The sequence below is a fragment of the Calliphora vicina genome, chromosome 3 (genome assembly GCF_958450345.1).
Source record: "Calliphora vicina chromosome 3, idCalVici1.1, whole genome shotgun sequence".
Classification (NCBI taxonomy): Eukaryota; Metazoa; Arthropoda; class Insecta; order Diptera; family Calliphoridae; genus Calliphora; species Calliphora vicina.
Window position 1 is genome coordinate 65673982 of NC_088782.1, and position 18964 is coordinate 65692945.

Here is an 18964-nt window from a genome sequence, read left to right on the forward strand (position 1 = left end):
GTAAACATTGTAATCAAACTACAGGTAACAATTTCAAAGATAATTTGACAAAACACTGTTTTATTACCCTGAGGACGAAGACTATTGAATTTGGTTAAAATTAGTCCATTATTTCTCCTAGCTCCTATGCAACTGCCCTATCAAAAAATGGTTAAGTTCTCATAAATATCTTATTTATATAGATATCCAAACTAATTCAGCACTAATTAGGTTTATATAAGCCGAACTCGCACTATCAAATTTTGTGACTATCGGTCCATAATTATTTATAGCTCCCATATAAGGACCACTTCCGAAAATCACTTTTACTAGCATTGATCTCTTAAAATATTAGTATCCAAGTATAATAATAATCTCGATGTATGGTATTATATTTATTACTTGTTTATATTAATTTTATTCACAAGACTAAATTTACATTCTTATTCCCGAGTTATGGGTCATTATAGTATGCCGAGATTCGGCATACCACAGAGTTCAAAGATATTTTAAGCAATGCTGGTTTTCGGACCATATTATCAGCCCAATTATAAAAAAAATTCCCCGGGAGTTTTCTCCCTTTTCTTTATTTTAACATAGAATGAGAAAAGAGAAAAAACTCCCGGAGAATTTTTTTCATAATTACGGTAATTATACCCTTCACCTTCGTGAGAGGGGTATATATAAGTTTGTCATTCCGTTTGTAATTTCCACAATATAATTTTCCGACCCTATAAAGTATATATATCCTGGATCCTTATAGATAGCGGAGTCGATTAAGCCATGTTCGTCTGTCTGTCTGTTGAAATCAATTTTCTGAAGACCCCAGATATCTTCGGGATCCAAATCTTCAATAATTCTAAGTCATTAATATAGACAATATGGATATTTAATGATAGATATTTCAAAGACCATTGTAACGACGTATATAAGACCATACATAGTATCTTGGACCTACAATTGATCAAAATCAAAAGAAAAACAAAAAAAACAATTTTTTTTTAAATTTAAATAACAATACGAAACCATTTTTTTCCAAAAAATTAAAAAAAATGTTTTGTTTACCTAAAAATATTTAAAATTTGTATTTTGAAGTATAATTTGGTGAAGGGTATATAAGATTCGGCACAGCCGAATATAGCTCTTACTAGTTTTTAAAATAATATATAAAAATAACTTTGGATCAAAAATCGAAAATCCTGAATTGGGTCCAAATATGTTAAAATCCATAATTTTGGAGCTATTTCGTCTGATAACAAATGTCTATATGATAACATTATCGTTTCAACTTTAGAGGCCCATAACTCAGAAAGTTTGGAATTTAAATAGTTACCCCTATATATTTTTATGCACATATTGTACATAGTATGTATATAAATAAGTATTTCTTAAGGCCTACTTGTCTAAATCGCGGCTCTAAGTGATAGTTTGCATGAAAAACAAATTAGTTTTCAATACAAATTGAAAATGTAATCAAATTTTTTCTTTAATGGTTTGAAATAAATCCTATTTTCTAGAGAAAAGTATAATTCTAGATAAATATTCAGAACAATTATGAATAAAAATTCAGCGGGAGTTTATTTTCCTTTTCCGAATTTCCTATTCAAATTCAATGGAAAAAACTCCTTAGGAATTTTTATTCATAATTGGGCAGATAAACATAAATTTGGAATGAATAATACCAAAGTTTGACGTATTTTTGGCCGTATATTAAGACAAAAAGAGTTTTAACTTGTTTTCTGTCTCAGAATCAAATATTTATTAAACTTTTCATTAATAATATCTATCTATGCATAATAATCGTAAATAATACAGCACACAAAGTAATATTACAAAAAACATTAAGCAAAATACATACAAATTTAAAAATAATTTGTTTCTATTGAGTATATAAAAAAAGATATGAGATTTAAACTTGGTCGTCTTAATTAATAACCATTATACTACTTTTAAAGGCAGGCAAGTTTTCTTCTTATTTTTCCACTTCAAAAATAGTAGTACATACTTTTCTTAAATAAGATTGATAAAAAGATAATATGTACATTAAGAACACATTTAGAAATGAGCTTTAACGGAATTATTTGGATGAGCAAGTTCAGGTCCTACGCCTCCAGCCATTTTATGCACTAAAATACCAATATCATACGCAAGATTTTCACATTCCTGAAATAAAAAAAAAACTCATTTAAAATGTTAATATTTTTAATGGATTACAAAGTTTACCTCTTTTGTCGATGCCTCTGCATATACTCTTACTACGTCCTCAGTTCCCGAAGGGCGAACAAAAGCACGACCTCTCTTGTAGTTGGCTACAGTTTCATTTAAGGCATCCTGTAAACCAATGGGAGTGACACAAGTTCTTTCAGCATCAGTGGTTGTTATTACATTACGATCTTGGACTTTAATTTTGAGTTGCAAATTTGGTAAATCTTCATAACAGCCCAACCAATCCTTAACATCCCAGCCCTTGTGATTAAGTATAGTTTCCACCAACAGCATGTCGGATATGGCGTCTCCCACAGTTTCATTAATCAAATCAATTACTAGTAAAAATATTTTGGCGTCTGCATTGCCTGCTTCTGCGGCATTCGCAATTAATTTCTTAGTTGGTTCACTGAAAATAATGGTGCCATGGCCATTGGCTTCAAAATAAACACCAATATCGAATTCTAAGGCTTTGTGGTGTAAGTGTTTAACACCAGTTGGTACACATGCTACTGGAACTTTCAATTTGTTTACAATATAGTCTGTAGAGGCACCATTAGCATAAGCCGTTTGTACTAAACCCAATTTAATGTCTAAACCACAACGTTTCACTAAATCCATAAGATAATCAGCTACCAGAGTTGCAATGCGATCGCCGTCTAATAAATGAAAAACGCCCTGTTCGTCGGTAAAGAAATACATTACTCTATCGGCATCTCCATCTACACTGACACACCTTGTATTAGGCTCAGCTATGGGCATAGCAATGGGTACCTTTTGACCAACTTTTACATGATCAGCACCACATTCGTGATTTATTTTACCATCGCCCTTATTGAAGACCTCCACATCCAGAGATTTGTTCATTCTTTTAATAAATTGCAACATTTTGCGAGCACCCACACCGTTTGCACCATCAAACAGTAAACGATTTTTATAATTTCCATTATCTAGTTTGTCACCTCTCAACGATTCGAAGGCCTTTATTAATTTCGTGTAATAGGCTTCTTCGGTCGGCATACCATATGCACCTCTAGTATTGGCGGCAACAACGAAATAATGCATCATGGGAGTGGTCACAATACCATATTCTTTGACATTACCTTTCAAAGCTATAACGCCATCGGCAACGGCTTTTAATAATCTCGGGCTATGGTAACGATTGTCCATGCCTACAAATACATTCGATGATGTCCCAATATCAATATTATTTTCTTTTATTATTTTTGCAACTTGTTCTTCAAGCTCTTGATCTGTTACATTGACGAGTTCTGTAGCTATGACCTCCCAGCTGGGATCTAACATTTCACCTTTGGGATCAATTAACTTGACACCATTATCCGGTTCAGGATTGTGTGAAGCCGTTATCATAACACCAATAACAGAACCACCCAAAATGCGTGACCTCAATGTAGCCAATACACCCATACGGAACATTACACTATCCAATTTATCGGCACTATTTAAGAAGTAAACAAATGAAAAGTTATTCAATACGTTGTTAGTTTAAATTAATTTATTAATAGAATAATTAGATAAAGTTGTTTAAGGAAATTAATTTTCAGCACTTGACTAGAATAAACAATTGGTTTGGAATGTCTCCTATGAGCTTGGAGTACTTATAATTATGTATTACAAATAAATCGAAACATGTTATTTTCTAAAAGATTCATTATATTAGAAGTCAATTCGTTACACTTTTATCGATTTTAAGATAGCCTAATACTGATTAAATGCGTTAAGTAGATGTTAATCATATCATGTACAATAAAATAAATACTGAAAGACTGCTAATCTATTTATTGAATTTTATGTGAATGATTACTTCTAATTATAAAACGATGATTTTAATTTTAAAATTTATATTATAGGAACATTTTTTTTCACTAAAAATAGTTTTCAATCTTTATCTTAAAATTCTTTGGTGAAGGGTATATAATATTCCATTGTTTTGTCAATACTTTTTAGTTTTATTATTATTTTTAAAATTTAATTAAAAGTATAAATTATTAATATTCTAAAAAGATATAAATTTCTTAAGAATTGTTAGGAATTTTGACCTATTAATAAAATATTACGAACAATTTCCATTGCATTGTCAACCACTGTAAATTACTTTGTATCAATGTTGGCTACCGTACCCATAAAATACCCTTTCAACTGAACTATCGTTTCCACTAAGATACTCTTACCGATACAACTGCGATTATCGTTACCGGTATAATCGAAAATATCGTTACTGATTTGGATTTAAATAATTGATTGTGTTTATTGAAATCTAAAAATTTTAAATATACCACTACCAAAATAATCAAAATTATCGTTACCTTCTAACCGTTTCAAATCGTAACTCAATAGTAAATAAACATTATCTCTACTACGGAGAAATAGTTTTTCGTAATCGAATATTACTTGAATTAATAAATAAATAAAACAAATGAAATCTATTTTATATTTTTTTAAATCTAACCCCTATATTCGTAATCAATTTATAAATTTACAAAATTTCCATATAAAATTTGTTTTATAAACCTATAATTAATTTAAAAATTGATCATGAATAATACCTTAAGTAAATAAATTGTTATTATTTCCAATTCCTATGTTTTGTTTAATTCAATTTATAATATAAATATTATATTTCGTTATCTGATACCTATCTAGATTCTTATCAATTTTTGATAAGATCCACCCAATTGAATATAAAGACAATATTTTTCATTAGAAGAAATCTAGAACATGTTTATACCTATATCAAACCATTTAAGCATTAAAATGTATCTTTGAATGGTGATACATATTATAAACTGTAAAGTGACCTAAGAGGAGTAACCTCTCGTTAGTAGTTACTAAATGAACAACATACATACTTGTTTAAAAAATTGCAACAACATACTCATACTAAATACAAGCATATTTGGTTGTTGTTAGTTCATAATAAACGAGGCTAATATGTTGTTATGATAATAGACACAATATTTCTGGTTTGGCCTGTCTATTATAGGTATGTTCATAAGTATGTATGTAGATTCGTATACTATATAGTATCTAGTACGATTTGTTTCTTTCTTTGGCATTGTTATTTCTTTGATGTGGTGGCAAAACAACTCAGTAGTGTACTTGCATATAAAAGTAAAAGTGATATGTTGAAGAAATTCCAGTCGTGTCAAGTTGTTTTTGTAATAAAAGCATTTATAATTTAGTTCTTTAAAACAATTGGCATGCACTACTGCCAACACCTTTTGTTTCAAACTAAACTTGTACACGTTCAATACGATTTGCTCTTGAGATGATTACTCATACATGGTGGAAAATGAGGAAAATATTACGATGATAATAACAGAATGTTTTATTTTGCCTTCATGGAACTACATACGTAAATATTGTCTATTAATAGATTTTCAAAATTGACTGACCGGCTGTTTCTCTGATAACACCCTAATTTTATGAAAAACACCTATAAACAAAAGAATTTCATGGGTGTGCTTTGATGCAATCTACTCCTATATATTCTAATCTAATGTAAATATTTATACATACTTACTTGCCACGGAATCCCGCTGTGCCGTATTGTATGCGTTCATTCGATTTCTTAGGATACATTTCCCGGGCGAAGGCATAAACAGTTCTCAAGTTAATGGACATTTTTTAAAGTTATCAGTTATATGTACTAATATTAAATGATTTCAATTGCTTCTCGTAAAGTTTTTAAATCTACTTATTAAAGGGAGAAAGTGTTTTTCAATTTAATTAAAAGCCGCGTTCACCGTCCAACACACTTCACTTTTCCAGACCAACTGACATAATGCGGATGGTCTCGGATTGTTACAAGAAGTCAGGTATGCCAGATTTGGGGATTTGTCCCCTGTGTTTAGGATTTTGAAAATCTTTTTGGGACAGAAAATTTCGATTGTCGACGTTTTTTTTAGATATTTTTAAATATTTCAGTTATTTTATGATTATTCAGAATATCGTTGTTTAAATTACCTATATAGACAATAAAGTACCAGTAACTGACCTACATATGATTCTTGAGGTTTTAAATGATATTGCATTTTATGTCCAGGTCATTTGTAGTTTATAGTTTCTACAATATTCAATTGAATATACTAAAAGACGAATTACAATAATTATTTGAAAGAACATAATTCTTAATTAATGTAATCCTTGATGGATATATATTATTTCCAATAATAATTTTGTTATCGCTACATTTAAAAGTCTTATTATTATTTTGTATTAGTTTATATTAAATATGGTTGTTTATATATTATATGTGCTGTTTTTCTATAGCGAACGAGTGCTTTGAGTGGACGTTTTACATGTATTTTGTTTTTGTTACAATAACAAAACACATGTTAAATTTCCACTCAAAGTACACGTTCGCTATAGAAAAACAGCACATAAATCATTTTGATAATTTTTAAAGCACATAGTATATTTGTTCAGTGCTTGGTTTTGAATATATAAAAATAAAAATATAAAAAACATAAAGAACAATAAAAAATCTAATATGAAATCATTTCATTGATTTGACAAAATGAAATATGTAAGTATTATAAAAACGATATTTTATTAATACCAATTTTTATTAAAGATTTATTTACATGAAACTTTTTGCGCAAGTCTCTTGCCCAACTAAACAGGATAGAACATTTTCTTCCCCTTAACCCGACATTACCTCTGCCATCTACAAACACAATAGACTTGCGCAACTAAATTGCCTAGTGTGAAAGGGGTCTTATTGTACATTTAATAATTAACTTTTTATCGGAAAATTGTGTTGAAATAGCCATTTTTGGGGGTCATTCGAGATATTTTTAATTTTGTTTGGGGATAGATAAGAATATTATCTGGCAGCCCACAAGAAGTGGAGACCAGTGACGGTAATTTAGCTATTTTCTTGTAAAAATGTAGCGATTTTTACACCAATTTGGTGGGGGAAAAAATATTTTCGCTAAATTCATCATTAAACAAATTTTCTTCACAAAATTCGTGTTTTTCGTTTATAAATTACTTTGATCTCAATACCATTACAGCTCAATTACCGTTACCGAAATATGTAATTACAATTACCAATATTCTACATATAAATAATTTGAATTACAAAACTAAATTTGTTTTAATTTAATAATTGAATTTATTGAAATTTTACAAATTTTAAAAAAATAAATGTCAACTTATTTTTAATTTTTGTAAATTTTATTAATAATTTAATTCAGGATGAAATTATTGTTATCATTAATAACCATCACCGCTAAGCTATCGTTCCCAAAATAACTGCAAATAACGTTACCGAAATAATCCCAATTAGCCAACAACTTTGCTTTATATTACTAAAGCTGTGCCGAATCTTATAACCCCTTCACAAAAGATAATAGTTGGAGAAAAAAACTTGGTCTAAAAAAGTGTTTTAGTAAAATAAAATGGATTAAAAATGTTTTTCCCGATTTTGACCCGTTGTCAGAAAGAATTTCTATAGCGTAATATACGTTGTCAGAAAGATCTTTAAATTGATAAATGATATATTGATAAAGAGTCAGGGTAGTCGTTGGTTTTTGTTTCCCGAAATTAAATAGCAATATAAGCGGGACTATAGCGGATATATTTATGTATCAATCGTGCAAGCTATTTGATAGTTTCGAATCCTCTGTCTATAACGATCCAGAATATATATTCTTTTTGGGATCGTAAATGAAAAATAAAGATATTACAAACTTATGTATACCCTTAAATTCATGATGAAGGATGTAATAAAACGAAAATATTCTTTTTATTAATTTTGTATATTTGTAAAAATTAATTTATTGTAAAAAATTTATACACAGTTCGATTGGACGGATTGTTTGTGTAAAATAATATTCAATATAGGCACTATCGGTAAAAATACTACAGTTTGTAAAATTCTATAAACGAAAACAATATAAGTATGTATTTAAATGTATGTATTCTTTGTAGTAATGTTCAAAGAAACTTAGAACATTTTCAATTTTGTGCTTTAAAAAATATTTATGTATCTATGACTTTGTACCTAATTGAACGAGATATGTATTCTTTGTTTATAAAGTTAAAACTAAAGCTTAAAAAAAGCTTTTGGAATGTATAGTTTCGAGATTTACATTAGTTTTAAAACGAGATTCTTATAATCATAATAGAGAGTGAAACAAATAATAAAATAGATGCTGACAGTTGGCCTGAGCCAGCATGACAGTCGGTTATACGTCTAGCACGCATATAATTGCTGCCTAAATAGATGTCATAACGGCGACTATTAGGTGGTACTATCTTTAATTGTCGAGTAGCATCTTGGAAGATAAGATCATAAAAACCAAGGGGTGAAGAGAACATGCTAAAACTAAAAGCATCTTGATTTTTGCGGCCATAGAGCTGTTGGGCATATGTTAACAAATTGATGTAGGCATTAATTTGAGTTTCATTGTAATTAATTCCGCCACGAGTAACAATAGCATTTGCTTTAACTTTGCCTAAATTGCATTTTTTGTAGTCGTGTAACTCAGCCCGAGTACCGTCCGTGCACAACAGCTCAAAATCATCATTGAGAGCATTACGTGCCCACCATTCCTTCCTCTTTCCGCCTGTATTCTCCATAACTGTGGTATGTTTCATAAATGCAACATGACCGCCACCTTCTACTAAGCAGCGGAAGGCTCCCGTATGACCATAATAGTCTTCAGAAGCATCCCGACGACAATAACGATAACTAGTGCCATGACAAAGGTCGCACATGCTGTCATATGGCACTCCAGTATTATATTCATTACTAATAGCACCGGGTATACATGATTTAGTAAAGTATTCAGCAGCCGCTCTTACAGAATCACAGCCATATGGTCGTATCCAACCATTTGATATAAGATGTGCCATGGGATAAGTCCATCCAGCTGCTGTATTTATGCCAGTATGACAGGTATATTTACCCTTTAAATAAGTTAACTCAGTATCGGGATCTTCTTCTTTAGCCACAGCTACCACGTAATATTCTGGTTCACCTAGATTATAAACCTCCGACATAAAAGGCACCAAGTCATAGTTTAAGCCACCGGTGTAAACATCTCCGGCATCAAAAACAGCTATGTCAGCTTTACCCGACTGAATCCATTGCATACAATTAATATGTGAATGCATTTTCTTGCAAATCAGTTCCGGTTTTAAAATCTGAGCCTTCAGAGCAATCTAAAAACATATAATATTAAATAATAATTGTAGATGTTTTCTCTTTTGCTAGTGGCGGATGTAAATTTACCCTCATTTTAATACACTTTTCCAATTCGGGATCTGATGTAACACATAATGTCATGCTCGGTACTGGACATTCGCGTAAGCCATATATATAGTCTATGGTTTTGTGTAAATATTTACTAAATGACTGATCATCTTCATGTATAACAGCTAAAGCTTTGGCAGCATCCTAGAAAATACGGAGCAAATTAAAACTAGTAACATAGCTACAATATATTCGGTTTTGCCGAATCTTATATACCCTTTATCAAAGCATACTCGTAAGATAAATATTAATAACAATTTTTGTAAAAAATAAAAAAAAAACCGTGAAAAAAATGTTGATGAAAAACAGATAACAAAAAAATCGATTATTAGCGGTTTTTTGTTGATATCTCAGTCATTTGTGAGCCGATTTTCTCGATTTTAAATATCAACCTAAGTTGGACTGTAGAGTGATATAGAGAACATCAAATATTTTTATAAAATTGATCTAATTTATTTATGATTTGAATTATTGTTTTTTTAGTTTTTGTTTTATAAACCTTTTATAAATTTAAAAATTGTTTATGTATATGGGGGGTAGACTTTTAATAACAAAAACAATTACTAAGGTAATGTAATGTAAAACAATTACAGTCCTTCTATAGAAAATATAGAATCTTTTAAAAGTAGTTTAATAAAGTAATAGATTTCAACATACAGACGGAAATGGCTAAATCGACACTGCTATCTATAATGTTTCACAACTTTATGTTCATGGTGAAGGGTATACAAATTTAAATGACCTTTTGAAAAGTTTTATATTTTAACTTACTTGAAATAGTAAATTAACTTTGCCATAACGCTTCGATTCAAATATACGGAATTTTTCATATTGTACAGTTTCATTCAAACCATTTTCATTGTATGAACGCTCCGTTGTAAAGCTGCTATCTAAGCGGTCATTGCGATAACCATTGTTACCAAAGCGATCACGATTATAGTTATTGTATGGATTATTATCATACTGATTGCTGCGTCCATCATTATAGTAATTATTATTGCCAAAATTCTTATTATTGCCATTTAAACTTTGGGCTTGAGGATCATCTTTCAAGCCATCCGAATACAGCTCAATTATTTTCATTAAGAATTTCTGATATTTTTTGCGTTCCTTGGTATTTCGGGCGGAAGATGTTACAATTGCATCTGAAGGTATAAGACCCCAATTACATTGCCTATATTCAGTTATGGGAACACGACGACCGTCGGTACACAAAAGTTCAAAACGTTCCGGAGACATGTTTTCTGCAGAAATATTTACAAACATGAGAGTTAAATAAGACAAATATGAACTTTTACTTACTAAATTCTGGACTTTCTAGCATTTCGAAAACTGTGGAATCGCGTAAAAATGCTACATCTCCTGCTTCAAGTAGACAACGAAAAGCGCCATCATAACCATAGTAGGGATCAGAAGCAGAACAACGACCACCAGGTATTTTACCCGTACATAAAGTGCATAGCCTAAAAATTAAATTATGAGTAACATTCTATTTGAGCTGTTTACTTTTTATGCGTTTTAGCTTTCAATTTGGACTTATTATATGTTACTTACTTATCAGAATTATCACCAATTGGATTGTATTTATCAATCAAAGAATACACAGCACAAGAATTATTAAAGTAATTTGCAGCAGTTTTTACTTGATTATTGCAATCAACAACTTCCATTCCTCCCTCACGTTGTAGCTGTAAAGACAATCATATACATATTACATAATGCATATAAAACAACAAATGACAGAGTTAATTACCGTGTATATAGGCACAATCCAACCAGCCAAACTTCCTACCCATGGAAAACAAGCCTTCTTTTGGCGAAGGTCACGTATACTTGTTACTTCGGGCAATGTTCCGGTTTTAACCACAGCCACTGCTTGATAGTTTGTAAAACCACCTTCAAATTTTTCTTGCAACAATGGAACTAAAGAGTTATAACGACCGGCGGTGAAGATATCACCAGCATCTAAACTTGTTATATGGGCATGTTCCCTATCAATATGATGAATGCATTCATCAGCACTATAGGCCATAAAACAATTAAGATTCAAAATGGCATCATCAAATAAAGCACGATCTCTTACAATAGCTGCCGTTAAGTTGAGACATTTATACTGTTCTTCTTGATTTTTTGTACACCATACAATATCGGTAACTTTTTGTTCGTTAAAATCGTATTTAGCTAAAAAAAAAATAAAATATAGTTTTTATAGAACATATAAAACACAGTTTAAAAGTATCAAATGAGTCTCGGGAGAACCATAGTACTTTTCGTTGTGAAATATCAAAAAACTTAAGATCGTATCAACTTTTATTTACATGTCAATAAAAGTATTTGACCTATAACTACCTAGTTCAATAACTATAATTTTTGAACCGAATTAGCAATAATATTATTTAGCTTAACCAATAACCGATCCTATATTTTTTATGATAAATTTTCTTTGAATTTGTTCAATGGCACTTGTTTCGAAAAACTAACAGAACGCCATAAAATACGCAGTCTGATTTCCCCGTTATTAGCACAACTACCTGTTGGTTGGCAACCTGTAATTTTTCACAATTATTTACAAACTTGTGCATCATTTTAACTCCTTTATTTGTCACAAAAATTAACTTAATTTTTCCTATGCTTTTTCATTTTTAACTAAAGTATTATTTATACGAATTCCTTAGATTTGATACCAAAATAATTTAATTGTGACCAAACAACGCCCTGCTACATTTTCTCGTTGGGATTTGCCATCTAACAATTTTTCATATTTACCTTGTATTTGTAAAGCAAGAGCTATTAATAATAAGTTAATTAATAAGTGTTTATACATTTTATACACTTGTTTTGTATTTTTTAATCTTAAAACATATTTTTCAACAATAAAAACAAATTATTTTTAAGGCACGCCCAATTTATGAATGAATTAAATGGAAAAAAACTCGTACGAATGAGTAAATAAAAAGAACACGAGAATAATAGTGACAATCTAAAACAGAGATGATTCTTAAAAACGTTTAATGCTGCCAGACTATTAAGTTTACATAAAAAACACTACACACATTTTCAATTGTTTTACCCAGTTCTACAGAAGAGGAATTATCAAATATAGTTAATACCATTTGATGATATAAATAATTCTCAGTTTATATTTTTTATAAACGTTAATTAATTACGTAACTTAATTATACATGCCTCATTAGTTATTAGAAGGGAAACTAGAAAATATGCACCAACAAATCTATGCAAAAAGTCTCAAAATGTTCTGAAAGTCATAAATAACTTCATAAGGCGTAAAGGTTTACCTTTTTATTAGCGGGGCAAGTTCAAATATGCAGAAAAAATTCGAAATAAGCAAGCAAAAATTCAGAAATGCATCTGTAAAAGTGAAAAAGTATGAATGAAGTTTTTGCAACTGTTACTTGCATGTGTTAGCAAAAATTCCTATTTTTGTAAAATACACAAAAACTAACTTTTCAAACAAAAATCTTGAAAATCTTGCCCTGGTTATTAGTTTTATAATAAATATTATGAAAAATCTTTAATTATCTAAACAATTAATGTATACATACAATGTATATTATGTTATAAGTTATTCGCAAGAAAAATAAATTGTGCAAATGTCAGTTTCAAATCCATGGAATTGCATATAGTTTTTATCGATTCCCATTGTCCAAATATGTCTAAATTTGTTTTTAATTAGTTTTATCTATAATATATTTAAACCAATCTAATGCAGAAATATTATTTAAAACATATTTAAAAATTTCTTATCAATGTTTTTTCTATCTCATTTAATTTGCTGCAATAAAAAATATAATTTTGGCAAAATTCCAATACTTATTTAATTTAATACGTGAATTGAGTGGGTGTCACACGCAATATATTTTCAAAAAAAATCTTTTTTTATTATACATGTTTTAATTTGGTATTTCTAGAAATAAAATGTATATTATGGTAATAATATTAACATAAAATATATAAGTATTTTAATCGCAATCGTAAATACCATGGAATAAATTGTTATTTATTCGGACAGCTGATTAATTTTTTTCACTTGGTTAGAGACTCGAAAATTTACTACAGTTGTTGCGAATACTAAAACAATCGTAAAAGCAACAAAAACTAGACCAACTTTGACAGCTGCTGCCAACATAAACAAATTGCATGTGGTTTTTGTAAATATTGCACTTGTTGAAGAATCGACACCACCTTAAATTAAATCGTCTTTGTTCTTTTAATTTCCCCATTAAATATACATCAAATTGAGGATTGGTTACCCTAGCACCACCTGCTTTTCTCATTCGCTTATTTTTCTAATAATATTTCGGAATAAATGTTTATTATTGGTGTACGTGGTTTTTTAAGTTAATTTTTAGCCGGTTAGTCCGTAATTTAGTAAAATTAATACAAAATCATTTCCTAAGTGCATTTAAACGATTACAACAATGTCCAACTTGAAGAGAGATGAAATATTGCTACTGTTTGATGTAGATGGAACACTGACCGCACCAAGGTCTACAGTGGAAGCAGAATTTGAAGACTTTTTTTACAATAAAGTAAAACCACTTGCTACCATAGGTATAGTCGGTGGTTCTGATTTGGAAAAAATGTTTGAACAATTGAACGGACACAAGATTTTGGAACATTTCGATTTTGTATTTCCCGAAAATGGTTTGGTACAAATCGAAAAGGGCAAAGAAATGGGTAAACAGAATATAATTAAGCATTTGGGCGAGGATACCATACAACGTTTCATTAACTTTGTGCTGCGTTATTTGTCTGAACTGAAGTTGCCCTTCAAGAGGGGAACATTTCTGGAGTTTCGTAATGGCATGATGAACGTGTGTCCGGTCGGACGTCAGTGTTCTCGCGAAGAACGTAATTTGTTTGCGGCTTACGATAACGAACATCAAGTGCGCCGTAAAATGATTGAAGTTTTGAAAAATGAATTTGCTGATGTAGATTTGACCTATAGTATTGGTGGCCAAATAAGTTTTGATGTCTTTCCCAATGGCTGGGATAAAACGTATTCCTTGCGCTACATCGAAGCTCATTACAAATTTAAGGAAATACATTTCTTTGGCGATAAAACTGAACCTGGTGGCAATGATTACGAAATATTTATTGATCCCCGTACTATTTCGCATAAAGTCCAGTCACCAAATGATACCAAGAGAATATTAACTGAATTATTGAAACTTAATTAATTCCTTTAAAAATGCATTTATTGTTGTTATACAAAAAAATATAAAAAACAATTGTTATATTAAATATTTTTAAGGAAATGAACAAAAAATTAAATAGTTTTTACTTTCTTAATCTGTATCCATTTCAGAATCATCTTCGTCATCATCATCGTCGTCATCATCATCTTCATCGCTTTCATCCGAATCACTGCTATCACTATCAATCCAATCATGAGCATTCATGTCATTTGGTACAATGGCCTTCCATTCTTCCAGTTTGTGCAAATCAAGCGCATAGAAATCATTGAAAGTATATTGCTTGTTATCCTCTTCAGATAGACCACCGTAAATGTATAGAGTACCTTTACAAACACACACGCCTGGATTCATTCTTGGCGAAGGTACATTTTTTGGTCTTCTATTTGGGAATAAACTGGGTACTTTTGGTAATGCAGCAGAGGCACTACTGGGACCTGCCACAGTGATTGTGAAAATGCCATCTGTCTTTACTGTTGTCTCGGGTTTAGCATCATCGCCACCCATTTCCACATCTGTGGCCGATTTAGCATCCTTCTTCTCTGGTTTCAGTTTTTTGTTAATTTCAATTAGACGCCACGTTAATGCAGACAGATCAAGAGCTAACAACTCATCGCCAAACTGTCCTTTAACATCCTCTTCGTCTTCATCAATGTCCATAACACCACCAAAACAATATGCTTTGCCATTCGGTGCAGTACAACAGCCAACACTGCTGCGTGGTAATGGTTTGTATCCGCCTGCTTTCACAGTGACCCATTTGAATTTCATAGAATCTGGTGCATTTTCTATAATTAGTAAATGATGTTGATTTTAGAATAGCCACTAACGGAAATTTTCCCTAAGGGTAACTTACTGTCAGGTGTCAGGGCATACATATCGGTATGGGTTACACCGCGATCAATATCTTTTTTTAGCTGAGATTTTGTATATCCTCCCCAAATGAGAATTTTACCCTCTGGATTGGCAGCAATACAACAGCCAGAACGTGGTGGCGGTAAAATGGCTCCACCAATTTCTACCTGCAGCCAGGTATATGATTCCAAAGAAAATACATACACATCATTGAAATAACGATATGATTGATTGTTATCATGGAAACCACCAAATACAAATAGTTTCTTCTTGGACACCACCATACGGTGACCACTGCGAGCACTGGGACCATTGGGTGCGTTAATCTTTTCCCATTTACGTGTTTTCAAGCTCATCATCCACAAATCCTTGTAGTGATAGAATTGCATTTGAGAGGGACTGGCATGTTCGCCACCAAATAACTAAAAAAAAATATTTATTTTATTTGCTGCTGTTATTTATTTTAAATAACAATCTTACCCATAACTGTCCACCATCGGTGGCAACAGTTACCATTTGATGGCCACTTCTGGGTGCTGGGCCACCAGGTGACTTCACCTGTTTCCATTCACCTTTGCTGATGTTATAAAAGAATAGATCATTGTAAACACAAACACGTTGACCATTGAAAAACTCTCCTCCGAAAAGTATCAATTCTTCCTTTTCCGGATGAGCCACCAAAGTAAAATTGGATCTGGGAGTGGGAGGTGCAGGGCAAACTTCTTCTGTTATAGTTTTTTGTCTAGCTTCCTCAGCCTCTAACTTTGCTACAACTTCAGCAATGTCTGCCTATAAAAGTGGACAATTTAATATAGAAATAAAAGTTTAAAGATTGAACTTTACCTCTCCAAGCTTCTCCAACATTTTCTTTTGTTTTGCTGCCAACTTTTTATCCGTTTTCATGGCAGTCTTTTCGGCGCCTTTGCCTTTTTTCTTGTTTTTATCTTTTTTACCCATTTTTACAGCAAAATGTTTTAATTTTCTTTAACTTTAATAAATACGTATAAAACTATTGGATGTTCCAACACAAAATGAAAACAAACCAAACGATGAAATGTCATTTTGACTGCACGTGTGTGTAGGCGACAGTATTGCCACTCAAAAATATTTTTAACGTCAACATTTTTTTTATAAAAACAAAAGGTTGAACTTTCGACTTTATTTTCGAACTTCGACTTTTCGAATATTTTCGACATTTTTCAGTTTAAAAAAACATGGTTTCTACATTTATTGATGCATTATTTATATGTATATTTTTTTTTATACATATTTTTTTGATACACTAGAAAAAATGCAAGTGTACCAAATTGCAGACTATTATTTTATTTCTGTTGTTGTGTGCATATTTAGTTTTAGTTTTTTTATACATTTTATGTTCATTAGGCTATTCTATATTCTGAAATATCATTGGATAAAAGTCGAAATGCGCAAGATAGGATTTCATTTTAGACCTATGGTTTCCTGAGGAAACTTTCTTAGAATTTTCCGTAGATTGCGTTTCTGCTATACGAGTTTTTACTTTTTTTTATCGTCCATACAATTCGACCCTGCCTAATGTACATACTTGATTTTCTATTCTATTTCGTAGCATATTTTTAGGAGTAGATATAAATATTGTATGGAATGTAAGTTTAACAGGGAAACAACTTTAGTCATCTCTGAAATTGCTGTAGCAAGATAAACCCCCATTTTCTCAATCTCTGGTGATTTTTTATCGTGATCATAAACTGAGAGTTCAAAAAAATGTTAATTGGAGGTTTATCGTTACGAAAAACGATAACCAGATATTGATAAAATGGAGGATAGGCTTTTTAAAGGTAGGCTAGCGATTTAAAGCGGTTAAAAAGTAACGGAATTTGCTGTTATTTCGATAAAGATATTTTAATGAAAACGGTAATTTCATCCTGAATTATGTTAATAATAAAATTTACATAAATTAAAAATAAGTTGATGAAGTTTGTATTTTATTATACAGTGGAGTCGGGTTAGAGTGAACACTTCATAATATGAACTACTGGATAGTATGAACACAAACATTTTTACATTGGAGAGCGAACTTTAGTTTTTTTTAAAAAAAATTTAAAATCAAAAGTTTTTATTTGTTATTTTTTTCTACAGGCAGTTTTGACTCACATTAGTATTTTTATATAAGTTAAACTATTTCATTATTTTTTACACACATTTTGTATATAAAAATAATAAAAACCGAAAATTCTATTAGTTAAGGCATAACCAAACTTCGTGTTAATGGGGGTAAGAGGTTTTTCGGGGGACGATAGCAACCAATACCAGCCTCATTTGCTCAGCCGCTGACAGTGCAAGACCTAATTTCCAATTTTGTATTATTGATAAACTCCCTGACGGTAGTTTTTGGTAATTTCTTAAATTCACTTGCTAATAAATTATTTTGTTTTGGAGTAAAAGTTGAGTTCCTTGTCGCACGAAATTTTTTAAATTGCTGATTTATTAATTTATATCCTTCAATCCAATCCTGCTTAAAATATTGACTAGCCCATGATACAATAATTGTACAAGGTAGAATCACTAGGTAGAGTCAAACGTCAAACTTTGATTTTGATTTTTTTTTCATATTTTCTTTAGTTTGACGTTACAAGAATTGTATAATTGAGAATTTATTTTCTACTGAGTGTACCTTATTTTGTTGTGTCATGGACTAGTGTCGAAATAAATTTCATATAGAAATTATCAAAATTAATTAAATATTATAATAACGGTACAAACAAGGAAACGATACAAATTAATATTGTTATAGATTTCTTTCTTGCAAAAGTTTCCATTGTTTTGGCAATGCTAAGAAGTATCCCTATAAGTAGTAATGAATTTTTGTTAAACTTTAATGCTTAAAAACACTGAAACTGACAATAAGCACCATAAATTATTTGTTTTTTTTTTAAGATAACGATAATCCTAAAATCTATCCATCGATTAAAATTTGTTGGAGATTCGGTTCTAAAAAAAAATTGATTTAAGTAGGACTACAATGACTTTCATGATCTTTAAAAAATCAAAAAATTCACTGGTATTTACTCACTTTTGAAATAACGGAATATTGTTTCAATAAAGTTTCCATTATATTGTCTCTCACTGTACATTCGAGGGAAAAATTTAATTTTAATGGGAAATTCAAAATTTTATGAAATTTGTTTAGCAATTGGAATGTTTTTTTTGAAATTTTGAAAAAATGTGTAACGGAAATGTATGTTTTAATTATATGCATTTAAGAGATTAGTATTCAAGTACTTAAGCAAGTCGTTTAGCATGTTTTAAATTTAACTTAAATGTTCGTAAAGACTGAAGTTAATTTTAAACAAATTTCAAGACAATCGGATAAAAATTCAATTATTATTTACATAAAGTATTCCACAGTTCCGCCATTTGCAAACATAATGTTTATTATAACAGC

At 30.6% G+C, this 18964-nt stretch overlaps 4 protein-coding genes across 5 annotated transcripts; 1 reads left to right on the forward strand and 3 right to left on the reverse strand.

Annotated features, from left to right (window-relative positions):
• Positions 1-1704: 1704 nt before the first annotated feature.
• nst (phosphoglucomutase 3-like protein nst) lies at positions 1705-5960 on the reverse strand. 2 transcript variants are annotated; one of them, XM_065503487.1, is made up of 3 exons: positions 5729-5960; positions 2203-3643; positions 1705-2142 (listed from the first exon to the last, which is right to left on the reverse strand). In XM_065503487.1, exons 1-3 carry the CDS (start codon positions 5827-5829, stop codon positions 2035-2037), a joined length of 1650 nt encoding a protein of 549 aa, XP_065359559.1. In that variant the 5' UTR covers positions 5830-5960; the 3' UTR covers positions 1705-2034. The 2 variants fall into 2 exon arrangements, with proteins under 2 accessions (XP_065359559.1, XP_065359560.1); XM_065503488.1 differs by having other exon boundaries at positions 5725-5850.
• Positions 5961-7951: 1991 nt separating this feature from the next.
• Positions 7952-12396, reverse strand: Tsf2 (transferrin 2). The gene is made up of 7 exons (XM_065503572.1): positions 12236-12396; positions 11223-11650; positions 11024-11157; positions 10772-10932; positions 10241-10713; positions 9449-9613; positions 7952-9378 (listed from the first exon to the last, which is right to left on the reverse strand). Exons 1-7 carry the CDS (start codon positions 12291-12293, stop codon positions 8311-8313), a joined length of 2487 nt encoding a protein of 828 aa, XP_065359644.1. The 5' UTR covers positions 12294-12396; the 3' UTR covers positions 7952-8310.
• Positions 12397-13791: 1395 nt separating this feature from the next.
• Pmm2 (phosphomannomutase) lies at positions 13792-14764 on the forward strand. The gene has a single exon (XM_065503311.1). It carries the CDS (start codon positions 13909-13911, stop codon positions 14668-14670), a length of 762 nt encoding a protein of 253 aa, XP_065359383.1. The 5' UTR covers positions 13792-13908; the 3' UTR covers positions 14671-14764.
• On the reverse strand, positions 14671-16576 carry LOC135953411 (kelch domain-containing protein 4). Its single transcript, XM_065503310.1, has 4 exons — positions 16384-16576; positions 16021-16329; positions 15542-15962; positions 14671-15473 (listed from the first exon to the last, which is right to left on the reverse strand). Exons 1-4 carry the CDS (start codon positions 16495-16497, stop codon positions 14779-14781), a joined length of 1539 nt encoding a protein of 512 aa, XP_065359382.1. The 5' UTR covers positions 16498-16576; the 3' UTR covers positions 14671-14778.
• Between the last annotated feature and the right edge of the window lie 2388 nt (positions 16577-18964).

Excerpts from the sequence above, each read along its gene's own strand:
- nst (XM_065503487.1), bottom strand. The coding sequence starts at position 5,829 with ATGTCCATTAACTTGAGAACTGTTTATGCCTTCGCCCGGGAAATGTAT. Across the intron at positions 3,644-5,728 it reads ACAGCGGGATTCCGTGGCAA|TGCCGATAAATTGGATAGTG; the intron begins GTAAGTATGTAT and ends CTTCTTAAATAG. Across the intron at positions 2,143-2,202 it reads CAGAGGCATCGACAAAAGAG|GAATGTGAAAATCTTGCGTA; the intron begins GTAAACTTTGTA and ends TTTTTATTTCAG.
- Tsf2 (XM_065503572.1), bottom strand. The coding sequence starts at position 12,293 with ATGTATAAACACTTATTAATTAACTTATTATTAATAGCTCTTGCTTTA. Across the intron at positions 10,933-11,023 it reads ATTGGTGATAATTCTGATAA|GCTATGCACTTTATGTACGG; the intron begins GTAAGTAACATA and ends TTTAATTTTTAG. Across the intron at positions 9,379-9,448 it reads AAAAGTGTATTAAAATGAGG|ATTGCTCTGAAGGCTCAGAT; the intron begins GTAAATTTACAT and ends ATATGTTTTTAG.
- Pmm2 (XM_065503311.1), top strand. The coding sequence starts at position 13,909 with ATGTCCAACTTGAAGAGAGATGAAATATTGCTACTGTTTGATGTAGAT.
- LOC135953411 (XM_065503310.1), bottom strand. The coding sequence starts at position 16,497 with ATGGGTAAAAAAGATAAAAACAAGAAAAAAGGCAAAGGCGCCGAAAAG. Across the intron at positions 16,330-16,383 it reads TGTTGGAGAAGCTTGGAGAG|GCAGACATTGCTGAAGTTGT; the intron begins GTAAAGTTCAAT and ends CCACTTTTATAG. Across the intron at positions 15,474-15,541 it reads GTATGCCCTGACACCTGACA|AAAATGCACCAGATTCTATG; the intron begins GTAAGTTACCCT and ends TACTAATTATAG.